We start from the raw sequence: 24,870 nt of genomic DNA on the forward strand, positions 1-24,870 counted from the left end.
ATGATGATATATATGAGCTATTTGGAAAATATGAGGGAAAAATTGGTTATCAACAACTGCCCCTCTTTACCCGGAAAGGATGAAAGAGTTGTCGGGTAAAGGAATGATGATGGATTTTGACCGAACGGGGTGATTTTGAAAAATATAGGCCAGACCCTGGTTTCTGAGCTGCCTACATATCCCTGGTATTATAGAAATCGGGCCATGTGTAGTTCTGGATCCAACGGTGGAATAAACCGATAGAGTTATTGTAAGAACGGACAAGATATTCTGGATAGGACAATATCAGGATTGTAAACGGATGTATCTGGGAATGGTTATGGATATTTGAATGGTTATCAGATGGAAATGGGTAACAGACGGTGGTTGGTTACGTTTGAAATAATTTCTAGACATGAACGTTGAATGGAAACCGGTGTGAAGATTGCTCAAGTTAAGAGAACGATTAATTCTTGGATCACCTGCAAAATCAAAACATGATGCATACAAATACATATAGATTATTGCATAAATTTAATCATGATGCAAATTCCCTCTGGACTATGGAGATCATCTTTGGACGGTGAGGATGATGTCCTTAGACCGTGATGTCCTGGGCCATGAATTGTGAGATAGGGGATTCGCATGCCATGAAATGATGTTCTCGGGCTATGAAGATGGTGTCTCTGAACTATGATGCCTTTGAATAATGATGTGCAATATTGAGAGATCCTCAGGCCATGGCATGGTGTCTTCCGGCTATGAGGATGATGCCTTAGAACTATGACGCCTTCAAAAAATTTGGCTATGCTTCAACCCATGAGATGGAAAGACATGATACTTGAGATGAAACAAGACAGAGCTTAATCTTGTGTAGAATCGGGGGTAGAGCTTAGCCCCGAGAGAAGAGAATATTGCAAGGTTTTGAACAACGTAGCATTTGTGGTTATGCAAAGAGAGAAAATGCTTAGTCTTGTGCAAGATTGGAGACAATGCTTAGTCTTGTGCAAGGTTGGAGACAATGCTTAGTCTCACGCAGGATTGGAGACAATGCTTAGTCTCGTGCATTGGGAAGCCAGAGCTTAGCCTTATGCAATTAAGGAGGCAGGGCTTAGCCTCATGCAAGATGGAGACAATTCTTAATCTCGTGCAATAGGAAAGGCAAAGCTTAGCCTTATGCAATTAAGGAGGCATGGCTTAGCCTCAGACAATGCTTAGTCTCGTGCAATAGGAAAGGCAGAGCTTAGCCTTATGCAATTAAGGAGGCAGGGCTTAGCCTCATGCAAGATGGGAGACAATGCTTAGTCTCATGCAATAGGAAAGGCAGAGCTTAGCCTTGTACAATTGAGGAGGCAGGGCTTGGCCTCATGCAAGATGGGAGACAATGTTTAGTCTCATGCAATAGGAAAGGCAGAGCTTAGCCTTGTGTAATTTAGGAGGCAGAGCTTAGCCTCATGAAAAATGGAGACAATGCTTAGTCTCATGCAATAGGAAAGGCATAGCTTAGCCATGTGCAATTAAGGAGGAAGAGCTTAGCCTCATGCAAAATGGAGACAATGCTTAGTCTCATGCAATAGGAAAGGTAGAGCTTAGCCTTGTGCAATTGAGGAGGAAGGGCTTAGCCTCATGGAAGATGTGAGACAATGCTTAGTCTCATTCAATAGGAAAGGCAGAGCTTAGCCTTGTGCAATTAAGGAGACAGAGATTAGCCTCATGCAAATGTAGACAATGCTTAGTCTCATGCAATGAATAGATAATAAATGATAGCAGAGTATTTCTTAGCTGGAGATATGCTTGCGTTCGGTAGCTTTGTTGTTATGAAGATAGTGATTCTAAGGTGCGCACGCACTCGCGGCTATTCCTTGTTCTTGTATCCAAAGGAAAATTGTGAGTTTTACGGGGAGGTCGGTTTGTGCCTCCGCCTAATTGTTTTGCTTTGCTCTACATTGAAATCCTGCTCGAGTTACCATGGGTAGCATCTGGCTAAAAATAAAGCTTTCCGAAAAATATGTGTGCATAGTTATTTAAAATAAAATAATATTAAATAAATTAGATGAACCAGTAACTGGGACATTATCAAAGACATTGCGACTTCTTGCCATAGAATTTTGAGGGTCCAGTTATTCAGATGATTTTCTGGATATTCCGCACACTGTGCCGTTGGCTGAGCTTGCCCCGTAATTTTGAGGGTCCTCCTCAAAATTCTGCCCCAGTTTCTGATTGTGGGGAAAATGAAAATTTTATTGAATTGTGACCGAACCCACAGGGCTACCTATGTATCCCCTCTTAAACGGGAATTAGGTCAAGCGTAGTTCAATTACATCATACGAAGAAATGCGAACATTCTAAAAATAATATCTTTTGACTGCATTTGATTTGATAGGATTTGGCCAAACCTCTCCGTCCATTTCTGTGAGTATGAGTGCTCCTCCTGTTAGTACTCGGCGAACCATGTAGGGCCCTTACCAATTGGGCGAAAATTTTCCTTTGGCTTCATCTTGAGGCGGGAAGATCTGCTTCAGTACCAGCTGCCCTGGTGCGAACTGTCTAGGTTTGACCCTTTTGTTAATATCTCTGGACATCCTATTCTGATAGAGTTGACCATGACACACTGCATTCATTCTTTTCCCGTCAATGAGAGCTAATTGTTCATAGCGGCTTATTATCCATTCTACATCACTGAGTTTAGCTTCTTGTATAATTCTTAAAGAAGGAATTTCAACCTCGGCAGGAATGACAGCTTCGGTACCGTAGACCAGCAAATAGGGAGTTGCCCCGGTTGATGTGCAGACTGTGGTCCGGTACCCCAATAAGGCAAATGGTAACCTCTCGTGCCATTGCTTATGGTTATCTACCATCTTCCTCAGTATTTTGTTGATATTCTTGTATGCGGCCTCCATGTCTCCATTCATTTGAAGCCTTTATGTTGTGGAATTCTTGTGCTTGATTTTGAAGGTCTCGCACATAGCTTTCATTAGGTCACTGTTGAGATTGGCGGCGTTGTCGGTGATGATGGACTCTGGAACCCCGAATCGGCAAATAATACGATCTCTGACAAAATCTATAACGACTTTCTTGGTTACAGCTTTGTAGGATGCAGCTTCGACCCATATTGTGAAGTAGTCTATAGCCACTAAAATGAACCTGTGCTCGTTTGAAGCGGCGGTCTTGATTGGTCCAATGACGTCCATTCCCCAAGCGGCAAAAGGCCAAGGTGCACTCATTGCATTGAGTTCATTTGGCGGCACCCGTATCATATCTGTGTGTATTTGGCACTGATGACATTTCTGGATATACTTGATGCAGTATGTTTCCATAGTCATCCAAAAATAACCTGCCTTCGGTATCTTCTTGGCTAGAACGAAACCATTCATGTGTGGTCCGCAAGTTCCAAAGTGTATCTCTTCGAGCAGTTTGGAAGCTTCATTGGCGTCAACACACCGTAATAATCCTAAGTCTGGAGTCCTTCTGTACATTATTACTCCACTTTGGAAGAAATGGTTAGAATATCTTCGGTGCGTGCGTTTTTTAGTATGATTTGCATGCTCTAGGTACTCTCCTTTTGCCAAGTACTTCTTGATATCATGGAACTATAGATTCCCGTCTGCTTTTTCTTCAACATGAGCGTAGTAAGCTGGATGATTATGAATCCTTACCGGAATGGGGTCGATGAAATTCATGTCTGGATGTTGTATCATGGAGGACAAAGTGGCCAATGCGTCAGTGAACTCATTCTGGATTCTCGGGACATGTCTAAACTCTATCTTCGTGAACCTCATCATCATATCTTGCACATGATATAGGTATGGTAATATCTTGGTATTCTTTGTAACCCATTCTCCCTGCACCTGATGTACCAGAAGATCTGAATCACCGATTACTAGTAATTTCTGTATATTCATGTCAACGGCCAAATTGAGCCCCAATATGCAAGCCTCATATTCTGCCATATTATTGGTGCATGAAAATCTGAGTTTCGCGGATACCGGATAATGTTTACCTATTTCTGACACCAAAACGGCTCCAATACCTACTCCTTTGAAGTTTGCAGCTCCATCGAAAAACATTCTCCACCCGTCGTAGGTTTCGGCGATATCTTCTCCTACGAATGATACTTCTTCATCAAGAAAATACATTTTTAGTGGTTCGTATTCTCCTCCTATAGGATTTTCCGCAAGACCATCCGCTAATGCTTGTCCCTTAACCACCTTCTGAGTCACATAGACGATGTCGAATTCACTCAACAATATCTGCCATTTTTCTAGCTTCCCTGTAGTAGGTATGGGTTTCTGGAAGATGTACTTCAGAGGATCCATCCTTGATATTAGATATGTGGGAATACCATGCTTTGTTTGGTGTGAACTTCTTACTCAGATAGTATATGGCATGTTCTTTCCTTCCCCTCTCATCGTGTTGTCGCAAGACACAACCGAAAGCCCCATCTAATATGGAGAGATAGAGTAGCAGTGGTCTACCAGGTTCTGGCGGGACTAGGACTGGCGGTGTGGACAAATATTCTTTGATTCTGTCAAAAACATTCTGGTAGTCTTTAGTACAATTGGTTGCGGCATCCTTACTTAACATTTTGAAAATCGGCTCACATATCACGGTTGATTGTGCTATGAAGCAGTTGATGTAATTAAGATATCCCAAGAAGCTCATCACGTCTTTCTTGTTCTTTGGAGGTGGCAAATCCTGGATAGCCTTGACCTTTGATGGGTCTAGCTCAATTCCTCGGTGGCTAATGATGAATCCTAATAATTTTCCCGTGGGGACCCCGCATGCACATTTTGCGGGATTCAATTTCAAATTGTACCTCCGAAGCCGATCAAACAATTTCCTCAAGTCTGCTTTGTGATATGTACTTTTCTTGGATTTGATGATGACATCATCCACATATACCTCTATCTTCTTGTGTATCATATCGTGGAAAATAGTTGTCATGGCCCTCATATAAGTGGCCCCAGCATTCTTCAGACCAGATGACATCGTTTTATAGTAGTACACCCCCATAGTGTGATAAAAGCTGTCTTTTCGGCATCTTCTTCATCCATCCAGATCTGATGATATCCCACGAAGCAATCCACAAAGGATTGGAGTTCATGCTTGGCGCAGTTGTCAATCAGTATGTGTATGTTGGGTAACGGGACATCATATTTGGGACTTGCTTTGTTTAGGTCCCGATAATTGACACATACTCTGACTTTCCCATCCTTCTTCGGAACTGGCACGATGTTAGCCAACCAAGTTGGATATTCAACCACTCTGAGAACCTTAGCTTTGATCTGCTTGGTGACTTCTTTGATTTTCAAACTCATATCCGTCTTGAACTTTCTGAGCTTCTTCTTTACCGGCGGACACATTGGGTTGGTAGGTAGTTTATGAGCCACTATGGACGTGCTCAAACCGGTCATATCATCATAGGACCATGCAAAGATATCTTCATATTCTTTCTTTGACTGTTTCAGAGTCTCCTAGATTAACTGTTTCAGTCTCATCCAGAGTGGACTTAGGCTTGTTTTCAAATTTTTCCACTTCTCTGACAATTTCCTCGGATATTATATCCTCTTCCAGATCCTCTTAATCATTATCCTTATGTTGTGTTGTCTCATTACATGCCACAGTCGTAAGTTCATTGGGATAGGTAATAATAATGTTGTAGAGAAAAAATATAAAGAACAATAATAAATACTAAAAACAACAATGCATTTAGGTAAATCTTGAAAACGTCAAACAGGTACGGCTCGATGACTCGAGAAATTATTTTAAAATAAAACATGCTTAAAACAAAATACTGAAAATGTTTTAATGCTCATAAAAATTGCTTTTAAAATAAATGATGCTAATTGCCAAGCTACCCAGGAACTCAATGGGCCCTTGATGGTGCATCAGTCCAATTCTTGAGAACAACTCCCTTGTCCACGGTCTGAATAATGAGGCCTTCCTCCTCTTCCTCCTCAACTATCGCACTGCAATCCATGTCTTCATCATCTAGAAATTAATTCCTTATACCGACTAGAACTTCATCTTCTCTGCACTCCCACATCATGTCAGCTTGATAAAATGACTGGCTCAAATGTGGTATTGGTTGGTCTAGAGGATAATAAGGACCACGCCATGGTGGCGACCAATTCTAATACTCGTGCCAGGTGTATTCATACCCAAGCCCAAATATTGTGCCGTGACGCTTTAGTAGTATTGGTTTGGTGATCCTCTAGAGGTTCTTACTGAGACCTTTGCAGGCTCATACCCTTTCCATGCCAATATGCCTTCTATCTTACTGCTCCACCATTTGTCCTTTTCAATTGCATTGACGCGCTCGATGCGATGGTATGTTTCTCCACCCAACTTCCTTTTATTCTCAATGACCGGAACAATTTGAATGGTGTAAATGGGATTACTTCTGTCCCCATGAATGATCACTTCCTGATGGTTCCACTCAAACTTCACGACCTAACGTAGAGTAGAAGCTACGGCACCAGCAGCATGTATCCAAGGTCGTCCCAAGAATAGGTTGTAGGTAGCAGATATGTCCAACACATGAAACTAAACATCAAACCAGGTTGGGCCCATCTATAGGTTGAGATTGGTTTCCCCAATTGTGGCCCTTTGAGGCCCATCAAATGTTTTCATATTCATATTTCCTACTCGTATCTCGTGCACGCCTTTACCCAATATTTTCAGAGTAGTTAGTGGACATATGTTAAGACTCGAACCCCCATCTATCAGGACTCTGGCAATGAACTTATCCTCAAACTGCACTGTGATATGCAGTGCCCTGTTATGACTTAGTCCTTCTGGGGGTAGCTGGTCTTCATGAAAAGTGATCTTGTGGCTTTCCAACACCTATCCTATCATATTGGCCATCTCTCCACTGGTAATGTTATTGGGTACATAAGCCTCATTCAACACTTTCATCAACGCATTCCTGTGTGCCTCAAAATTCTGCAGTAGTGATAGAATGGATATCTTAGCAGGGGTTTTGTTCAAATGATCAACCATAGAATACTCCCTTGCTTGCACCTTTTTCTAAAGATTATTCGGGCCGGTTTCAATGATGGGCTGCCTGGAAGCGGCTTCTTTACTTGTTCCTCCCAAATGCTCGGGTGTGTAAACCCTACTAGTTCTGGTCATACCTTGTGCTGCACCAGTTTCTTTCATTTTGCCCTTTCCTTTCCTTCTTGCTTCTGCAGCATAATCCATAGATTTATAAGACGGTGTGAGTGTTACCATCACAGTGAAGGGTGTCGTTACTTCAACCTCAAACGGAGTTGGTGCAGCTACCTCAACTTCAATTGGTGCCTGAGTTTGTACCATGATAGGTGTGAGAGTGACTGAAGATATTTCAGGATTATCCCCTTCTCGAATGAGTCTAATTGACCCCTCTGAGTCCCATTCTTCATCGGTCTCTATCATGTTTACCCCTCCACCCCTGTGATCCGGGAGAGGATTGTTATGGACATTGGGTGCAGCCTCCTTTGCCTGTATGACTTTGGTGTCAATTAGTGTCTGAATCTTATCCTTCAAAGTACAACACTCATCAATAGTATGACCTTTCATGCCTAAGTTATAGGCACATGTCTTATTTGGATTGACCCATTGAGAGAAATTTTCCATGGCGACAGCGGGAATGGGAGTGATATAACCGGCAACCTTCAGTCTCTCGTACAGTTAGTCTATAGATTTGTTAATTTGGGTGTATTGTCTAGGTGGTCTGCGGTCAAAATTTGGTCTAGGTTTTTGGTAGTTTTGGCGGGCTGGTGGTGAGTGGTAGTATGCGGGTTGGGTGTTATACGTATGGTAAGTGGTGGAAGGTTGTTGGTATCTGGGAGGTGAAGGCTGATACGTGGGTGGAGGTGTTTAGTATGTGAGAGGAGACTTCGGACCTTGGGCTACCATTACTGCACCTACTTCTTTCTTCTTGGAGATACCTCCTAGCTGCAGGGCCTTATTTGTGGCTTGGAGTGCTTCAAAATTTGTCACAATTCCGCTTTTGATCCCTTCTTCTATTCTCTCTCCCAACTTGATGATATCAGAAAATTTATGGTTTTCAATAACCATCAATCATTCGTAGTATTGCTGATCCTGAGCTCTAACGAAGAACTTATTCATCTGTTCTTCTTCCAGCACTGGCCGTACTTTTGCAGCTTCAGACCTCCACCGAGTAGCATACTCGCAAAAAGTTTCCGTTGGCTTCTTCTTGAGATTTTGAATGTAGAAAATGTTCGGTGCGTTTTCTGTGTTAAACCTAAACCGATCCATAAAATCCGATGCCATGCTTACCCAATTAACCCATTTCTTTGGGTTCTTACTGATGTACCAAGATAGGGCGTCTCCAGTGAGGCTTCTCATGAATATCTTTCTGCGGATTCTTTTATCCCTGCCAACTCCTACAAGCTTGTCACAATATGTTCTCAAGTGTACCTTCGGATCACCAGTTCTGTCGAACATTTCGAACTTAGGAGGTTTGTAACCTTCTAGCAGTTCTACAACTGGCTGAATACACAAATCTTCATAATTCAAACCCTCAACGACTTTGCCCCTTCGACATTTTGAACCCTGACGGTAAGTTTCTTGAGTTCCTCTTCCATGGTCTTGATGAGGAGGTCCTTCTCGGTGGATTCGGGTATGTATAGGATCTGTTGTGGGGTGTGGGGTAAGGTTTCTACATATATGGGATTGCTTTGGTGGACTCCGGGAATCTGGGCATAATGGTGGTCATTGGTAGAGTTTTGCGGGTCAGAAGTAGGCTGTGGTGCATTCTAAGAAGTGTGCTATGTGGTAGTTTGTGGGTACTGGGTCGGATGATGATGATGCTTTGGAGGAGTTGGTGCTGGTGGAGAATTAGGATTTTGGGGGAGGCATGGCGTATTGATGAGGTGTGGGAGGATTTTGCGGGTGCTGGTTTTCTGCGTTTTGAGGAGGTGTTGAGTTTTGGGCATTTTGTTGGTTGATGTCGGGACATTCAGGGTAAGGGAAAGGTTTGCCAAATTACAGACCTGCTCAAGTTCCCTTTGTAACTCTAGTATGTTTTGCTCTAATCACAAAAAAATGTCATTCTGTGCCGCAGTACTCCGACCATCCGAAGTCTCAACATTCTCTGCATGTATAACATTGTCTTTCCTGATACCGCTCAGATCATCCATTTTAACCTTTCCTTTATTCTTAGGATCACTTAGAGGAGGAGGAGGTGGAGGACCTCTAGATCTGGTAAGACATGTCGATGATGCCAGTATGCACAAACCAACCTTAGGGGATGGGAATAAACAAAGAAAAGAAGAAAAACAAAAGGTAAACAAGTCAGTAAAGAGTATTAAAAGGATATTTACGATATTTAAACACGTATTGCAGAATTCGCGTCCTAATTTGGGGACCTCATTGTGCCCAAGGTAGGCCTAGCGACATATAGCTTTGGAGAAAACTCAATATCGATAACTGCATCATTTCATTAATATGATAAATAGACCAAATCTCTACTAAAACAACAATAATTATAAAGAGTCACTAGTGGCATTTGCCTTCTACAATCAAATTTTAAAACAAATCTAGAAAACATTACCCCTAACCTACTTGGTCCCAGAGGGACCTTCTCCAAGCATGGCCTTCTTAGCCCCGTCTATGACCCTATTTCTCAAATCAACCCCTGGCTTGACCTCTCCTGTTATGTCATCGACCAACAGTGATGGGTAGAAGTACACATAGCTGGCATGATACTTGTCTGGCTCGATGGTATCTTTCTCCGCAATAATCTTTTAATGCCACATGTGTTGTGCCTCAAACTTGAATGGAATGATATTCCCTTGGAAATCTGCTTTGTAATGAACCATTTTGGAAACTCGTGGTATAACTTGTTTTCTCCCAGCTTGCCTAGGAGCATACGGATAGATTCCCCTTAATCCGATTAGCACTAGACGATGAACATCTCTCGACCTGATGATGAATTCACTGCTAGGGAACCACTCGAACATCCAATGTATCTTGTCATAAGTCAAATTTCTAAGGAAATGTACCTAGCTCATAGCGTTTCCCGGTTGTGCAAACCTGTCTGGGATAAAAGTCATTCTTTTCCGATGGTGATAAGCTATGTGGTCATTCCATGGTCGTCGCGAAAATTCTTGACGGTATTGTCCTCTCTGAAGGTGTTCCAACAACCACATTTGCAGCAATAGATTGCAACCCTCGAAATGCCTATATCCTTTTTTGCAACAGTCTAAGGTTCGGTTGTCATGCCCCAATCTCGGGGAGCGCGACCGGTGCTCAACCGAGTGAACCCGGTCGAGCAAGCCTATTAAACCTTTCCAACCCGACTCATTCATAATCCAAAACAGGATCGCATCACCATTTGTAAAACAAGGGAGAGATCAATTATAAAAATATATAAACGTTGCTACTTCATTTTTCCTTATATACATTGTGCCATAGTTGAGTTCCCAAAATACAACTCGTTCCAACGACCACCCTAACATACATACATGACCAGCATAAACGTCTACGGAGCCTTTACGAGTGCAAAAGAGCAACATGACAATATTGGCAACAAGTCCCCGGCTATACCTCAAAATATGAAAACTTATAAAAAAGATGGACTACATGACCCCTGGGAGAAATGGGGCTTACCAAGACTGTTGTGAGGAGAGCAAGAGAGCACCACCTATCTGCGATCGGCACTATCTGCGATGGAACCACCTACATCCATTCAAAGATGTAGTGCCCCCGGCAAAAGGGACGTTAGTACTGTCGAATAGTACTAGTATGTAAGGCAAAACCCAATCTTAGTAGAATGAGCAGTCAAACAAAGAGAAGGCAGTCATAATAATCAATAAGAGTTTCATAGAAATACAACGAAAACACCAAGGGTCACATAGTTTCCAATTCAATCTTTCCATCTTTTTAGATTAATAATCTTTAGTGCGAAAGCCACAACTCACAATGCCACCGTATTTTTACACAGAGTCCGGTCTCAGCCCGACCGGCTAAGCCATCTCAGGTGAGACATATCCATATCCACAATTCCAACACAAATGCCACCATGTGTACAGCATGGCGTCTGATCTCGGCCCGATCGGCTAAGCCATCTCACTTGAGACATAGCCTCTTTCAATTGTTCACTAAATTCACATTTCTTTCCCATCTTTCATTACATGGCACAATCAGCCTCATTTATTAAGTAGTTCTTGGCACTTGGGAACATTTTACAATTCAAGCCTTTTTCCTTTTTATCCGTTCAAATAACATCATTACACAAGGCATTGCACACATAAGGGAAGGAGCTTGGAAACAACATAATTACGTTTTCAAATAGCATGATGACATTGTAACCATCTAAAACAATTAGGGAACATGAATCTTTCAATCCAACACACTAAGGCAAACAATTCTAGTATGATCAAATTAGATCTTACACCCATAATTCGGACACCGGGAGTTCGATTCTAGGAAGAATAGAGTTAGCCATACATACCTCAATTGCGCTTCTTTAGACTCTACAATTATCCGGAACCCTTAGCAACCAAAATCTATTTTAGCAATATACAAATTGAACCCAGAATTAGGAAAACATTCATGGTTCTAGCTCACTTTTTCCCCACACTCTTCATCACACATGCATGCAAGATAAACCACCCTCATACCCATGAAGTATCACCCTAGTACCCCATTATAGCTATGTTTGAAATTAAGAGCTGGGGTGATGAAGCCTTACCTTTTAGGGTGAAGAATTTGGTGCTCTTCTTGAATATTTCCAAGCTTTGAGTGACGGTTGAAGATTAATTGATGAAAATTAGGCCCTCCCTCTAGAACCCCCCCCTCAATCTCTCTCTCTCTCTAGAAATATCATAACTGAGCTTCAAAATAGACTCAATGGGTGATTTAACGGAATGGGGGTCGGGTTTTAAATTAAGAAAAATGGTGCCCCGACACAGGTCTGCGGTCGCATAAGCGACCGCATAATGGTTATGTGGTCCGCAAAGTGACTGCAGAAATGGCCCTCAAGGGCCTAAACTTTTGGCTCAGGTATGCGACCAGTATGCGGTCCCCATACTTGTTTTGCGGTCGCATAATGCACCGCAGAACTCCCTCCGTAGAAACCCAAGAGGAATTATACGACCGATATGTGGTCGCATAATCGACCGCAAAACTGACCTCAAGTTGGCCAAACTTACTGCTTCACTCTACGGCCATTATGCGGTCCGAAGAGTGATTATGCGGCCGCATAATGGGCCGCAGAAACGTTTTTTTCTGCGAAACATTTTCTCTAAGTCTGTAGGGTACTGTTCAATCCAACAAGGAATCTATCTTGGCGCCACGAAACCCCGAGTTTTTGGTTAAAATTTTTACGGGTCCTTACATCGGTACATCTCAGCCACTATCATGTGGACAATAGTGTAAGTTTGCCCCTCAATTCCTTCCATTAGGGTCTTAGTGACCATATCTAGGCGAGTGTGGATCATTTCTCCTTATATCGAAAATATCAGCATCCCCGAAAAATAGACAATGAATACAAAAACCCGGTGGTGAGTCCAACCTAAAGAAGTGATGGCAAATTCATCATGGTAAAGGTGATATGACTTGTTGTGACCGTAACACTCATAAAAGAAGTCGAATGGTATGTAAGATTTCTTCAGACAGACTAACTCATCATTTTTCCTGAATCCCATCATTTGTAGGAAACCTCGAGAAGTACGGTTTTCCGGTACCAACAAGCCAGGGCTATCCCATGGGAGCCCAGTGAAGCCTCCTATTTCCTCTAGAAGGGGAGTCATTTCTATATCACCAAAATGGAAAACGGCCCTCTTCTCATCCCAGTACATGGTGGCAGCCTCAATTAACACATTGTTCGGCTGAATATCTAACAAAGAAGGTAAATTCCCGAGAACTCTTTTCACATGGTTTTTATCGCTCGGCGAGAGATTTTCCCACCAATCTAACAAAAAAGGTGGGATACTTCGAACCATACCGAACCTGGGGACTTCGTGCCTCATTTCTGCAAAACAAATAAAGTTAGCCCTTTCCCCTCCGGATTCGACTATTTACACAGTAATGATTAGCATATGGACACGTTCTCACCAAATAATGCACATATCATGATCGTACCCATTGAGATTTAAGGAAATCCCGGTGGGCTTTGGACAAGGCTTGCCTTAAAGAGTTATTACGCGGACAGCGTTCTAACCCATACTGGGTTTAGACATGATGCATGCATAGTTAATATAAGAGTGGGGGTTTCTAGAAGAGTTTAGACCAGTACCCTCAAGTAGACAACTTGAGAGGGGAAGGCACGGAATCGTCGATTGCACCGCTGATCGACTAGTTTTATCGCAAATAAGCCATTCCGAATTTGAAAGGGTGATTTAGGAAGAGCGCGGACACTCATCAAGCACTGCTATAGTATTAATTACGCACGAGTGGAATATGATGTGGAGCATGCTTTATGTAAAGATAAAACAACATGTTGTCAAGTATTTTGCATGATGAAGACAACAAACGCAGTATTAAATAGAGCGTAAAGACATAAAAAGAAAGAAAAACAAGGAAGAAGTTCGTTCGCGCAATGTGAAAGATTTGCAATAAAGCAAACAAAATGGTAGGTATGGGGAAAGACATGATATAGCAAAATTTTAAAAAAATGATTCGAAGCAAGTGAACATAACTGGAAAATAAAGGAAAAACACATAATGTAACCAAATTAGGCAAAGATTTGCATATTAATATGAATTCACATAAAGGGAAAATAGGGAAAACGATGTGCATGTAGCAATAAAACGGAAACGGGAGCGGGATGTTCATGTAACGATAAAGAACAAGGAGACACATTCATCAAAGAAGACTAATTCATATAGACCAAGTTCGCTATGGTAAGAGCCTAAAAATCTCCCCAGTAGAGTCGCCATGCTGTCGCACCCCTTTTTCTCGCGAAATAGGGTTTAGACATGTGACATCTCTTTTAAGGAAGGGTGTTAAAAGAGAAGAGTCACCACCTAACGGATTTAAGGTGCGTTAGGGCACCTATTTACAGATAACTCTGGTTTAACCAGTTTGCGTCACCAAAGATCGGGTACGGGCTCAAATTACCTCGAGGAGAAGGTGTTAGGCACTCCTCGAGGGGCACAACGGTGGGTCCCCGGCCAAACTGGAATTATATGAATTAGTCTAAGCAAAAGAGAAAAGACGAAATTGGGCAAATAAATAAAATGATTGATTTTAAAACAAAAAAGGGGGTCCTAAGTTTTTTAGCCTAAAGGATCACCCCGTGCGACATAAATAATACTTAGTAACTCCTTCGAAATAGGGTGTTACTCGTATTATTCAGCGGGCATAGACTATCATCTTCTGCTACCCGATTACTACCTTTAAGTTGTTTGCCTAAAGCGCACTAGTTAATTCTAAATCGTATCCTATGCGTGCACTACCCGTCTCGTGCCTATGGTCCAGGAGGCATTTGGACCTCTATCTCAGGTGGTTCTAGACTTAACTTAGGTTGCTCAAAATTGAGAAAAAACTAGGTGACATACAAAACAATTTGGACTTTCATGTATAAGCAAATAAGGGCTCAAGTTGGCCTCCGCATTTAGACAACAAATGCATGCAAACTAATTGCCACTGACAGTTGCATATTTTAAACAAGTTAAGGTTGCAGAATCCTATAGGCAGGATTTCTATGTGATTCTGAATTTTAATAAGCAGGCAGTTCGTGTGTTAAAAGCCACTTCCCTTAATACGATTTCTAAAGCCTGCATAATTGCCTACTGATTACAAGTATAAGAGATTAAAACCTATAGGCATCATGTCTAGGTGATTCACACAGTAACTAACAATGGTAATCACAGGAATATGTTCAGAATTGCTTAATCGAGTCTTATAGGCATGGTTCCTAATAATGATAATTAGCACCGTGTTGAAAACTCTTAAAAGAAACGAGCAGGACAATAATTAAGACTGATTTTACACCCTATAGGCAGAATTTCTATAGTCATAATTGAAACTGATTTTAGATCCTCTGGGCATGATTTCTATAGTTACAATTAGAACTGATTTTAGATCCTATAGGCATGGCATCTAAATTTGTAGATTAGGCAGTGTGTAAACAGAATCCAATGCGTATATTGAGATATTAATCATTCAATATCCTATAGGCATTGTTTCTAACAGGTAAAAACATAGCACATTTGAACCAAATAGAGAACCTATAGGCAGGATTACTGACACATAATAATTGAACATGTTTGAGCATAATAACATATTTAAGCAAAATAGGATACCTATAGGCAGGATTTCTAACACATAATAACTGAATATGTTTGAGCATAATGACACATTTATGAGAAAAATAAAATATCTATAGGCAGGATTTGTACCCATTTCAATGAAAATTCCCTTTCCCAATTTTACTAATACCCCAATTGTTATTACAACAATTATTATAGACCCAAAATGAATGGAATAAATTACAGAAATAAATGACTATATGGAGCCTACAGCAGGCCCAAAGATACACCCGACCAGACCAGGCCTTCATTCCCATGGTTTACTATAGCCCAGAAATGACATCTTCATTGACATAAGGCAGCCAGAAATCAATTGATTCACCCACTAGGTATAAAACATATAGAAATAAAACCCTAGTATTTCAGAATTCCCAAGGGCTTCAAGAACCCAGGGCAGTGCTCACACTAGGGAGGTTAATGGGAGAGATTCAGAGAATAACTAGGGGCCAAGTCCTGGTGTGTCAGAGTTCACAAGGATCTCAATTGGACCCTGAGCAATGCTCACACTAGGGAGGTCAAAGGGCAAAACCTAAGTAGCCTTGGCTTTCAGCTGGCTAAGGAATAAGAACTCAAAGAGACCAAGTAGTAAAGGAATAAAATGAGGTTAAGGGACAACACTGAAGGACAGAATCAAATTGAGCATGTAAAAAATAGGTAACAGAACATGCTTAGATTTAAAACAGACTTAACCAAGTTTCAGAAAATGAGTTCCACATATTAACAAGACAAGTTGCAAGACAGACTTATAGTAAGAAGAAAAAGAGATTTCAGATTATGCTAAGTGCAGAAGGCTAGTGTCACAAGAAGTAATCATATCAATTGGCAATAGAACCTAACATGCTGAGAACTAATTAGGGCAATTACTGGAGAAGTCAAAACATGATGAAAACAGGATCAAAACAGGCTACATTGCAGTAATTCATAAACAGACTTGTTATTTACTTAATAAATACACTCATACTTAATCAACTAATCCATAGAAGGAGATAGGAGAGCATATTCCAGTAGCAATTTTAAACAGTAGAGGGGTGGCTATTAATAACACATAGGATAGGCAGAATTAAAAGAAATTAATCAACTCAGGTCTAAACATGTCTCAAACTACAAAACGTAATGGCATTCAGATTAGCAAAGCCTAAAATTGAAGTAACACATGGAATAAAAATTTTAAGAAGTGAAAACTAATGTTAATGACAGACAGGTAAAATCAGAAGCAAATGACAAAGGTTTGTTAACTCACCAGTTAAATGAAACAAGAAAGAAAGGAAGCCCGCAGTGTTATGAATATCAACGAAAGAGCAAGAACCCAGAATTTCTGGCCTTGGCTTTCAGCCGGCCAGGAATCAAAGTGCAGAACAAGATTGTTAAAGAGCAAAGAGCACACGACTTTAATTTTTGGTAATTTTCTTAATGATTCGAGAATTTTTTCAAAGGGGAGTGGGGAGAGGTTTATATAGTGGAGAAATCGAACACATAAACATGGAAAAACATCAGTCAAACATTTAGAAGGAAAGCAATCGAAATCAGTAAGGAAAAGAAAAAATTTCAAAACCCTAATTTTAGGTAAAGTACACAAATCGACAGAAATCTAAAATAAATAAAAGGTAAAAATCACATGTTGCATAGAATAAGATGAACATAGATAGAAATACCTTTTAAAATCAAAGAATCGAACCAGATTTGGTTCGATCTAAAAGAATCTGAAACCCTAATTTTAGGGTGAGTAGGAATCACAGAAATAAACAGAGATTCATACCATAAAAGAACAAGAATGAACATAGACAGAAATAGCACTTCAACTCAAAGAATCAAACGAGATTTGGTTCGATCTAAAAGAGATCTGAAACCCTAATTCTAGGGTAAGTAAGAATCACAGAGGTTCATAGAGATTCATACCATAAAAGAACAAGCACGAACATAGACGGAAAAGGTCAAGAAACCTAACCAGCTTTGGTTCGAAGTTGATGAAATCCGCTTGCCATGTTTAGGCAAGCGGTATATAGAAGGTTCCAGTACTAGGGGGAAGTAGAATATGGCAAGAAACAACTATGTAATCCCATGTCCGGTGGGATTAGGAGAGAAAATTGGGGGAGACGGCTAAGGTTTGGGCAGAGAGATGAGAGAATCCAAAGGCGGCAGATGGTGGAGAATAGTTTAGGGTTTAGGGGAGTTTGGTTAATTAAAAGGGTAGGAGTAATATGGGTCGTTGATCTCAAAGATCAACGGCCACGATTAGTTGGGGGTTCTGGGTCGGGTTAGTTTAATTGGTTGGGCTGGGGGTTATTTGGTTTGGGCTCAGGGTATTAGGCTGGTGTAAGGGTGTTGGGTTAAATCCGAAAATAGGGGATTTTAGGGCTATATTTTAAATACCCACTCTCTAACAAATAAATAATTTATAAAATAATTAAGAAATAAAAAAATATTATTTGTGCATGAAAATGATTAAAAATAATTACTTAACATTATAAAAATATAGAAAGTCATTTTCTGTATGAATAATGTAATTATATATGCATATGGGCTATTATTGCAAAATGTGCAATTTGGCCCTAAAACTGCAAATATAATTATGATAAATGCACTAAAAATATTTAAAACCTCATATTGGTATAAATGATAAGTTTAGATGATTAAAGCATCATAAAAATAATTTGTAGGGTAATTACTGGATATTTATATAATAAAAATACAGAAATAAATAAATAAAAATATATATATATATATATATATATATATATATATGAGAGAAAAATTGGGTATCAACAATATATGTATTAAAATGCTATGTCTTTCAGTTGTGTTTCAAATGAAGGTTATGATTCCAAATTGTGTGAGAAACTCAACATGCTTAAGACTCTTAATTGCCCATATGTGTACCTAAAGCCTTGATTGGAAATGTCTTACTGTTGATAATCTATAAAGATGTGAAAGAAGTAAGAAATGCGATAATTGATATAAGTGAAAGTTATACTTGTGGCCAATGGCGCCAATGGAATTAAAAGATGTGAAAGAAGTATGAAATGCAATGATTGATATAAGTGAAAGTTATACTTGTGGCCAATGGAGCCAATGAAATGAAATGATGTGAGAAAGGTTATGAAATGATCCTTGATTTAACTATTTCAAATTGACTTCGAAAATAGAATTGCCTAAAAGCTTATAAACTCAAGGCATGCTCATATGTGGCTATTTTAACAGACGTTATGATTTCTGCGTATTTTCAATGTGTTTTGCGTTCTCACATATTCGTGAGTGAAAATTGTGTATTACCCTTTGTGGGGAAAAATGTGACAAGAATAAATGGTGTGTTATTTGCTGATGATTTTAACTTGCCATCAATTGCCAATCATTTTACTCCATTTCTCAGAAAGAAATTTGTTGTGCTTAAATTGTACATTTCTAATGAACTTAAAGTTGTGATTTCCGGAATATTATATGTATGTTGATATTTATGATGATGATACATGAGAGGAAAGAAATGAAAGTGTAGAATATCAAATATGGCCACCGTGCCTTGAATAAAGAATCTTGTGAATAGCCAAAAAAGCCAAGAAAATATTGTTGTTGTTATTGGTTGAAAATACTAGTGGATATTTATACAATGTAAAAGATGATGAGGTAAATACATTTGCACCTGTGTTATTTTTATGAATTATTCCCCTTATTTGGGATGAGATTGATATGATAAAATTATTCCTCTTAATTAAAATTGAGATTTTGGTTGATGTCTTCAAATGAGACAGCCTAGCTGATCGGGTCGTGATCGGACTCCGTGCTAAAATTATGGTGGTATTGGTATTGATAGTAATTGTGGTTGATTCTCTAAGGAGATAGCCTAGCCGATCGGGGTCGTGATCGGACTCCGTGCTAAAATTATGGTGGTATTGGTATTAATAGTAATTGTGGTTGATTCTCTAAGGAGATAGCCTAGCCGATCGGGTCGTGATCGGACTCTATGCTAAAATTACGGTTGTATTGGTATTGATAGTAATTGTGGCTGATTCTCTAAGGAGATAGCCTAGCCGATCGGGTCGTGATTGGACTCCGTGCTAAAATTACGGTGGTATTGGTAATAATAGTAATTGTGGTTGATGTCTCTAATGAGATAGCCTAGCCGGTCGGGTCGTGATCGAACTCCGTGCTAAAAGTATGGTGGCATTGGTATTGTGAACATTGGTATTGTGAACATTGGTATTGTGAACAGTGGTATATCGGTGCTAAAGATCTCCCAACCAAAAATAATATTATCATCATAATTTGATTATCACTTCACAGTGTTATCTTCATATTTTTTGGAAATGATTATTTTTTAACTTGGCATTTGAATATCATTGAGTGTGACTTGTTGTTTCTATGGGTTTCCCTTTCTTGCATTGGCATTCTATTTTGAAAGAGGACATTTAGCTTTACATACTAGTACTATTCCATATGTACTAACGTCCCTTTTGCCGGGGGCACTGCATCTTCAATGGATGCAGGCGATTCAGCAGCGGGCAACTTTGGTCCTCATTAGCAGTTACACCCTATTCAGCAGGTTTTAGTGAGCCCTACCCTATTCCGGGCCCGATGTAACTTTATGTTACACTTTGTGTCTTGAGGTATAGCCGGAGCCTTGTTGCCGGCACTTTCATACTATTCCTCTGTCATATTTATAGGATCAGTAGACACGATGTGGGTGGTGTATGATGTTGGGAATTGAACTAGAATTGTTGCTACTTGGCAAACATATTTTTTCATTATATCTATAAACTTGTAATCTTTGGAAACTATGAACGAAGTTGCTAATGGAATGAATGGAGGTTGTTAATGAAATCTTCTTAGTGTTTGATTAATGGAGTACATCTCCTACTATTTCATGAATGAGTTTGGGTAGAATGAAATCTAACAGGCTTACTTAGCCGAGTTTACTCGGTTGAGCGTCGGTCGCGCTCCCCGAGTTTGGGGTGTCACAATAATCCTCTGCGGAATATGTAGTCCTAACAGGCAGAAAATGGGCGGATTTTGTAAGTCTATCAACAATAACCCATAGAGAATCGAACTTACACTGGGTACGAGGTAAGTCTATGATGAAATCGATGTTAATTACTTCCCATTTCCAAGTCGGAATCTCTATAACCTGCAATAATCCACCGAGTTTTTGATGCTCAATCTTAACCTGCTAGCAGTTAATGCACTGAGCAACAAACTCCGCTATATCCTTTTTCATTCCTTCCCGCCAATATATTTCCCTGATATCATGATACATCTTTGTTGCTCCTGGATGGAAAGAATAACGAGAATAGTGAGTCTCTCCCATAACCTGCCGGTGCGGCCCTTCAACATTAGGGACACATAATCGTCCTTGATATCTAAGGACTCCGTCTCCTGTAATCTTAAATGGTGTCTTCTCCTTCTGAGGGGTTGTATCTCCGTAATGAGCTAACACATGATCCTCGTACTGGCATTCCTTCACTTCAGTTACTAAAGAGGATGTTGCCGTGTCCTGAATATGATAGGCTACCCATAGATCTATGGCTAAGGGCATAAAATATCAACGTCATAGTCTTTCAGTAGCTCCAACCATCTCCTTTGACGTAAATTCAATTCGTTTTGCTTGAAGATATACTAAAGGCTTTTATGATCCGTATAGATATCAACATGAATGCCATACAAATAGTTCCTCCACATCTTTAGTGCATGAATCACCGCGGCTAACTCTAGATCGTGGGTCGGGTAATTCTTCTCGTGCTTTCATAGTTGTCTAGAATCATAAGCTACAACCTTACCATGCTACATCATTACACAACCCAATCCAACGCCCGAAGTGTCACAATAGATAGCATAACCATGGGTTCCCTCTGGGAGTGTTAGAACCGGTGCTTAAGTTAGTTTGTCCTTTAATGCTTGGAAACTCCGTTTGCTTAGCTCCCTTATGAGTCAACTTTGTCAATGGTGCTGGAAGAGAAGAAAATCCTTCTACAAATCTCCTGTAATAACCTGCCAAACCGAGAAAGCTACGAACCTCCGTCGGTTTCGTAGGTCTAGGCCAAGTCTTTACTGCCTGAATCTATTGTGTATCAACCCAGATACCTTCACCTGAAATAATATGCCCAAGGAAAGCTACAGAATTCAACCAGAATTCACATTTAGAGAATTTTGCATACAACTTCCCTTTTGGTAGAACTCTGAGCACAGTACGCAAATGATCTACATGCTCAGTCTCTAAACGAGAATACACCAATATATCATCAATAAATATAATCACGAACAGATCTAGAAAGGGTCTGAACACTCGGTTCATCAAAATCCATGAATACTGCTAGGGCATTGGTCAAATCGAATGACATAACACGAAACTCAAAGTGTCTGTATCTGGTCCTGAATGCTGTCTTCGTAATATCTTTCTCCTTAACCCTTACCCGATGGTACCCGGACCTCAAGTCTATCTTCGAGAAACACTTGGCACCTTACAACTGATCAAATAAATCATCAATCCTCGAGAGAGGGTACTTGTTCTTGATCTTCACCTTATTCAACTGTCTATAATCAATACACATCCGCAATGAACCATCTTTCTTCCTCACAAATAACACAGGTGCTCCCCACGGTGATGTACTAGGTCTGATGAAGCCTTTTTCAAGCAAGTCCCTTAGTTGTTCCTTCAACTCTCTTAGCTCTGCATGTGTCATTCTATATGGAGGAATGGATATTGGCAGAGTATCTGGTAATATGTCAATAGAAAACTCAATTTCTCGCTCTGGCAGAAGAACCGGAAGCTCATTGAGAAAAACATCGGGAAGCTCATTAACCACAGGGATAGATTGAATGGTTGGTGACTCTACTTTCACATCATGTACCCGAACTAAGTGATAAATATAGCCCTTTCTAATCATCTTCCCTACCTTGAGATAGGAAATAAACCCACCTTTCGGCGATGCCATATTACCTTTACACTCCAAAATAGGCTCCCCTAGAAACTGGAATCGAACCATCTTTAATCTACAATCAATGTTGGCATAACAAGAAGCCAACCAATCCATACCTAGTATAACATCAAATTCTACCATATATAACTCAATTAGGTCTGCCGCTGTAGATCTATGAACTACTACTGTACAATCTCTATATACTCGCCTAGATATCGCTGGATCCCCAACAGGTGTGGACACCTCAAAAGGTTTAACCAACTCAGGTTCTATTCCAAACTTACTAGAAACCAACGGAGTAATATATGATAAGGTAGAACCTGGGTCAATCGATGCATATACATAATATGAGGAGACTAATAATATACCTATAACAATATCAGGTGACGACTCCTGATCATGTCGACCTGCTAAGGCATAAATACAGTTTTGAGGATCGCTCGAGCTAAATGCTCCACCTCTGCCTATACCATGACCGATTGTTGCTTGTGAACCTTGTCCAGGGGGACGTACTGATAATGACAAACCAGCTACAGATCCTGCTGGCTGAACTATGCTTGCACCACCTATCGCCGGACAATCTCTCAAAATATGGCCTGGATAACCACGAGTATAACAAACACCCAACCGCATACGGCACTGCCCGACATACTACTTACCACACTGAGCACGTCGTGGCAAGGGCGGCCTCATATGAAATGACTCGGGCCTATACTAAGAACTTGAGGCCCTGAATATGTGGAACGATCAAATCTCCTTCCGGCAAACTGAGGGGGTGCGCTAGCCGATAGCTGGGCTGGATACCTCGGGTATTATTTTGTCTTTGACCACCTCAAAACTCACCAGAAGGACCCGAAGATCTCGCTCTCTTACTCTGGCCCCTGTCATGCTCACGATCGGCCCTCTTCTTACACTCCTCTACACCCTGATCTTATGCCTGAATATGAGAAATATCCATGCCTGGCTGAAGTGAGACCGACATACAATCGTTAAGCAAGTGCGGCTCCAACCCCATCACGAACCAGTGAACCCGATCCTCTATCTTAGCTACAATAGTGGGAGCATACCTAGCCAAATAATCAAACTAAAGGTTGTACTCCTGAACACTTATATTACCCTGCCGAAGGGTCAAGAACTTATCAACTCTTGCCCGTCTAAGCTCTGGTGGCAGATAATGACGAAGAAAAGCCTCTGTAAACTCATACCATACCGCTAGAGGGGCATCCTCACCTCTGGAAAACTCCCAAGACTCGTACCAAGTAACTACAACATCCTGAAGTCTTTAGGAAGCTAGCTCAACTGACTTAGTCACAGTGGCCTTCATTACCCTCAAAGTCCTCTGCATCCTATCGTTAAATACCTGAGGGTCCTCGTTTGGATCTGCTCCAGTGAATACCGGAGGGTCCAAATTAACGAAATCACAAACCCTCACACTGATGGCCCAATTTACATGACCAATACCTACTTCATGACACCGAGATTGTGCGGCTACTAATCAAATCAATAGCTAAACAACATCTCTCTTCTCCTGCCCCGGTGCATCTGGCTGAGGACTTGGTTGTACAGGGGTAGGCGCAGGAGCTAGTTCCCCTCGGAGCTCCTCTGGAGAGGGCGGGGTATGTGAAGTCTGAGAACAAATCTCACTATGAGACTCTCCCCGAGCCTTGGTAACTCGTGGCACTCGACTAGTAGTCTCATCAGCCACAGATTTGCCCTTCTGGGTGACTGTAGCCTTCTTAGGCATCACTGAAAACATAACATATCATTAGGGAAATGAATCCTTATATCGCACGATCTATGATAAGAAAAGAGGATAACATCCTATATGTCTTATAGCCTCCTGTTTATAAATGTGGTGCACAACACACTCATAAACGAGACTCTACTAGACACGGTCTGTAGACAACCCTAGGAGAGAACTGCTCTGATACCACTTTTTTCATGACCCAAACCGATGGGCCATGACGAGTGCCCGAGTACTACCTGTCGAACACCCCCTAAGCATGCGTCTATGATATAAACATGAATTAAGGGTAGGTCATGAATAACACATGTCAATAAACTGCTGAATCACGTGAATAACGTACATGAGGAAAATATGTCCAAAAGACATATATACATATACATGCGGAATACGGTAAGGTGAGCCAACAACGCTGCTATAGACAACTATATATCCAAAACTAGAAGCCGACAAGGCCACATACTATCCAACTATTCATGACTGTCTACAGACCTCTAATAGAGTGTGCAACTGTATGAAGGATGGGACTGGCCCTATCTTACCCATATCTACATACAAAAATAGCGTGCCAAAACTAATGATAGCTCCGGATCAAGTGGAGTACACCAACTCTCGATGATCAAGGATCCTAAAAAGGGGGGCCGTCAGCCTGTCTAACTGCACCTGCGGGCATGAAGCACAGGCCCCAGGAAATAGGGGCGTCAGTACGAATAATGTACTGAGTACGTAAGGCATGATAATCGGTACATAAAAGACATAAAATACACATGATGTAAAGGAATCCGCCTGTAAGTCTAAATAACTTTGTGAATCCTAAAATATTTATAAAGTCATGCATGTACGTACAAAATGTTGTATCATGCATAGGTGTATGTGTACATAACATCATCAAGCCTCTGAGGGCATCCCATCATGTCATCTCGGCCCCTGTGGGAAAAATCATCAACGTATACCAACTGATCAGGTGGTGGTGCGTATA

General features: G+C 40.8%; 3 protein-coding genes across 3 annotated transcripts; all 3 read right to left on the reverse strand.

Moving 5' to 3' along the window:
* Window positions 1–2,441: 2,441 nt before the first annotated feature.
* LOC138905847 (uncharacterized) lies at window positions 2,442–2,879 on the reverse strand. The gene has a single exon (XM_070194365.1). It carries the CDS (start codon window positions 2,877–2,879, stop codon window positions 2,442–2,444), a length of 438 nt encoding a protein of 145 aa, XP_070050466.1.
* Window positions 2,880–3,569: 690 nt separating this feature from the next.
* Window positions 3,570–3,929, reverse strand: LOC138905848 (uncharacterized). The gene has a single exon (XM_070194366.1). It carries the CDS (start codon window positions 3,927–3,929, stop codon window positions 3,570–3,572), a length of 360 nt encoding a protein of 119 aa, XP_070050467.1.
* Window positions 3,930–20,400: 16,471 nt separating this feature from the next.
* LOC138905849 (uncharacterized) lies at window positions 20,401–22,780 on the reverse strand. The gene is made up of 3 exons (XM_070194367.1): window positions 21,838–22,780; window positions 21,312–21,443; window positions 20,401–20,756 (listed from the first exon to the last, which is right to left on the reverse strand). The coding sequence occupies exons 1-3, from the start codon at window positions 22,778–22,780 to the stop codon at window positions 20,401–20,403; spliced, it is 1,431 nt and encodes a 476-aa protein (XP_070050468.1).
* Window positions 22,781–24,870: the final 2,090 nt, after the last annotated feature.

The sequence above is a fragment of the Nicotiana tomentosiformis genome, chromosome 2 (assembly GCF_000390325.3).
Source record: "Nicotiana tomentosiformis chromosome 2, ASM39032v3, whole genome shotgun sequence".
NCBI lineage: Eukaryota > Viridiplantae > Streptophyta > Magnoliopsida > Solanales > Solanaceae > Nicotiana > Nicotiana tomentosiformis.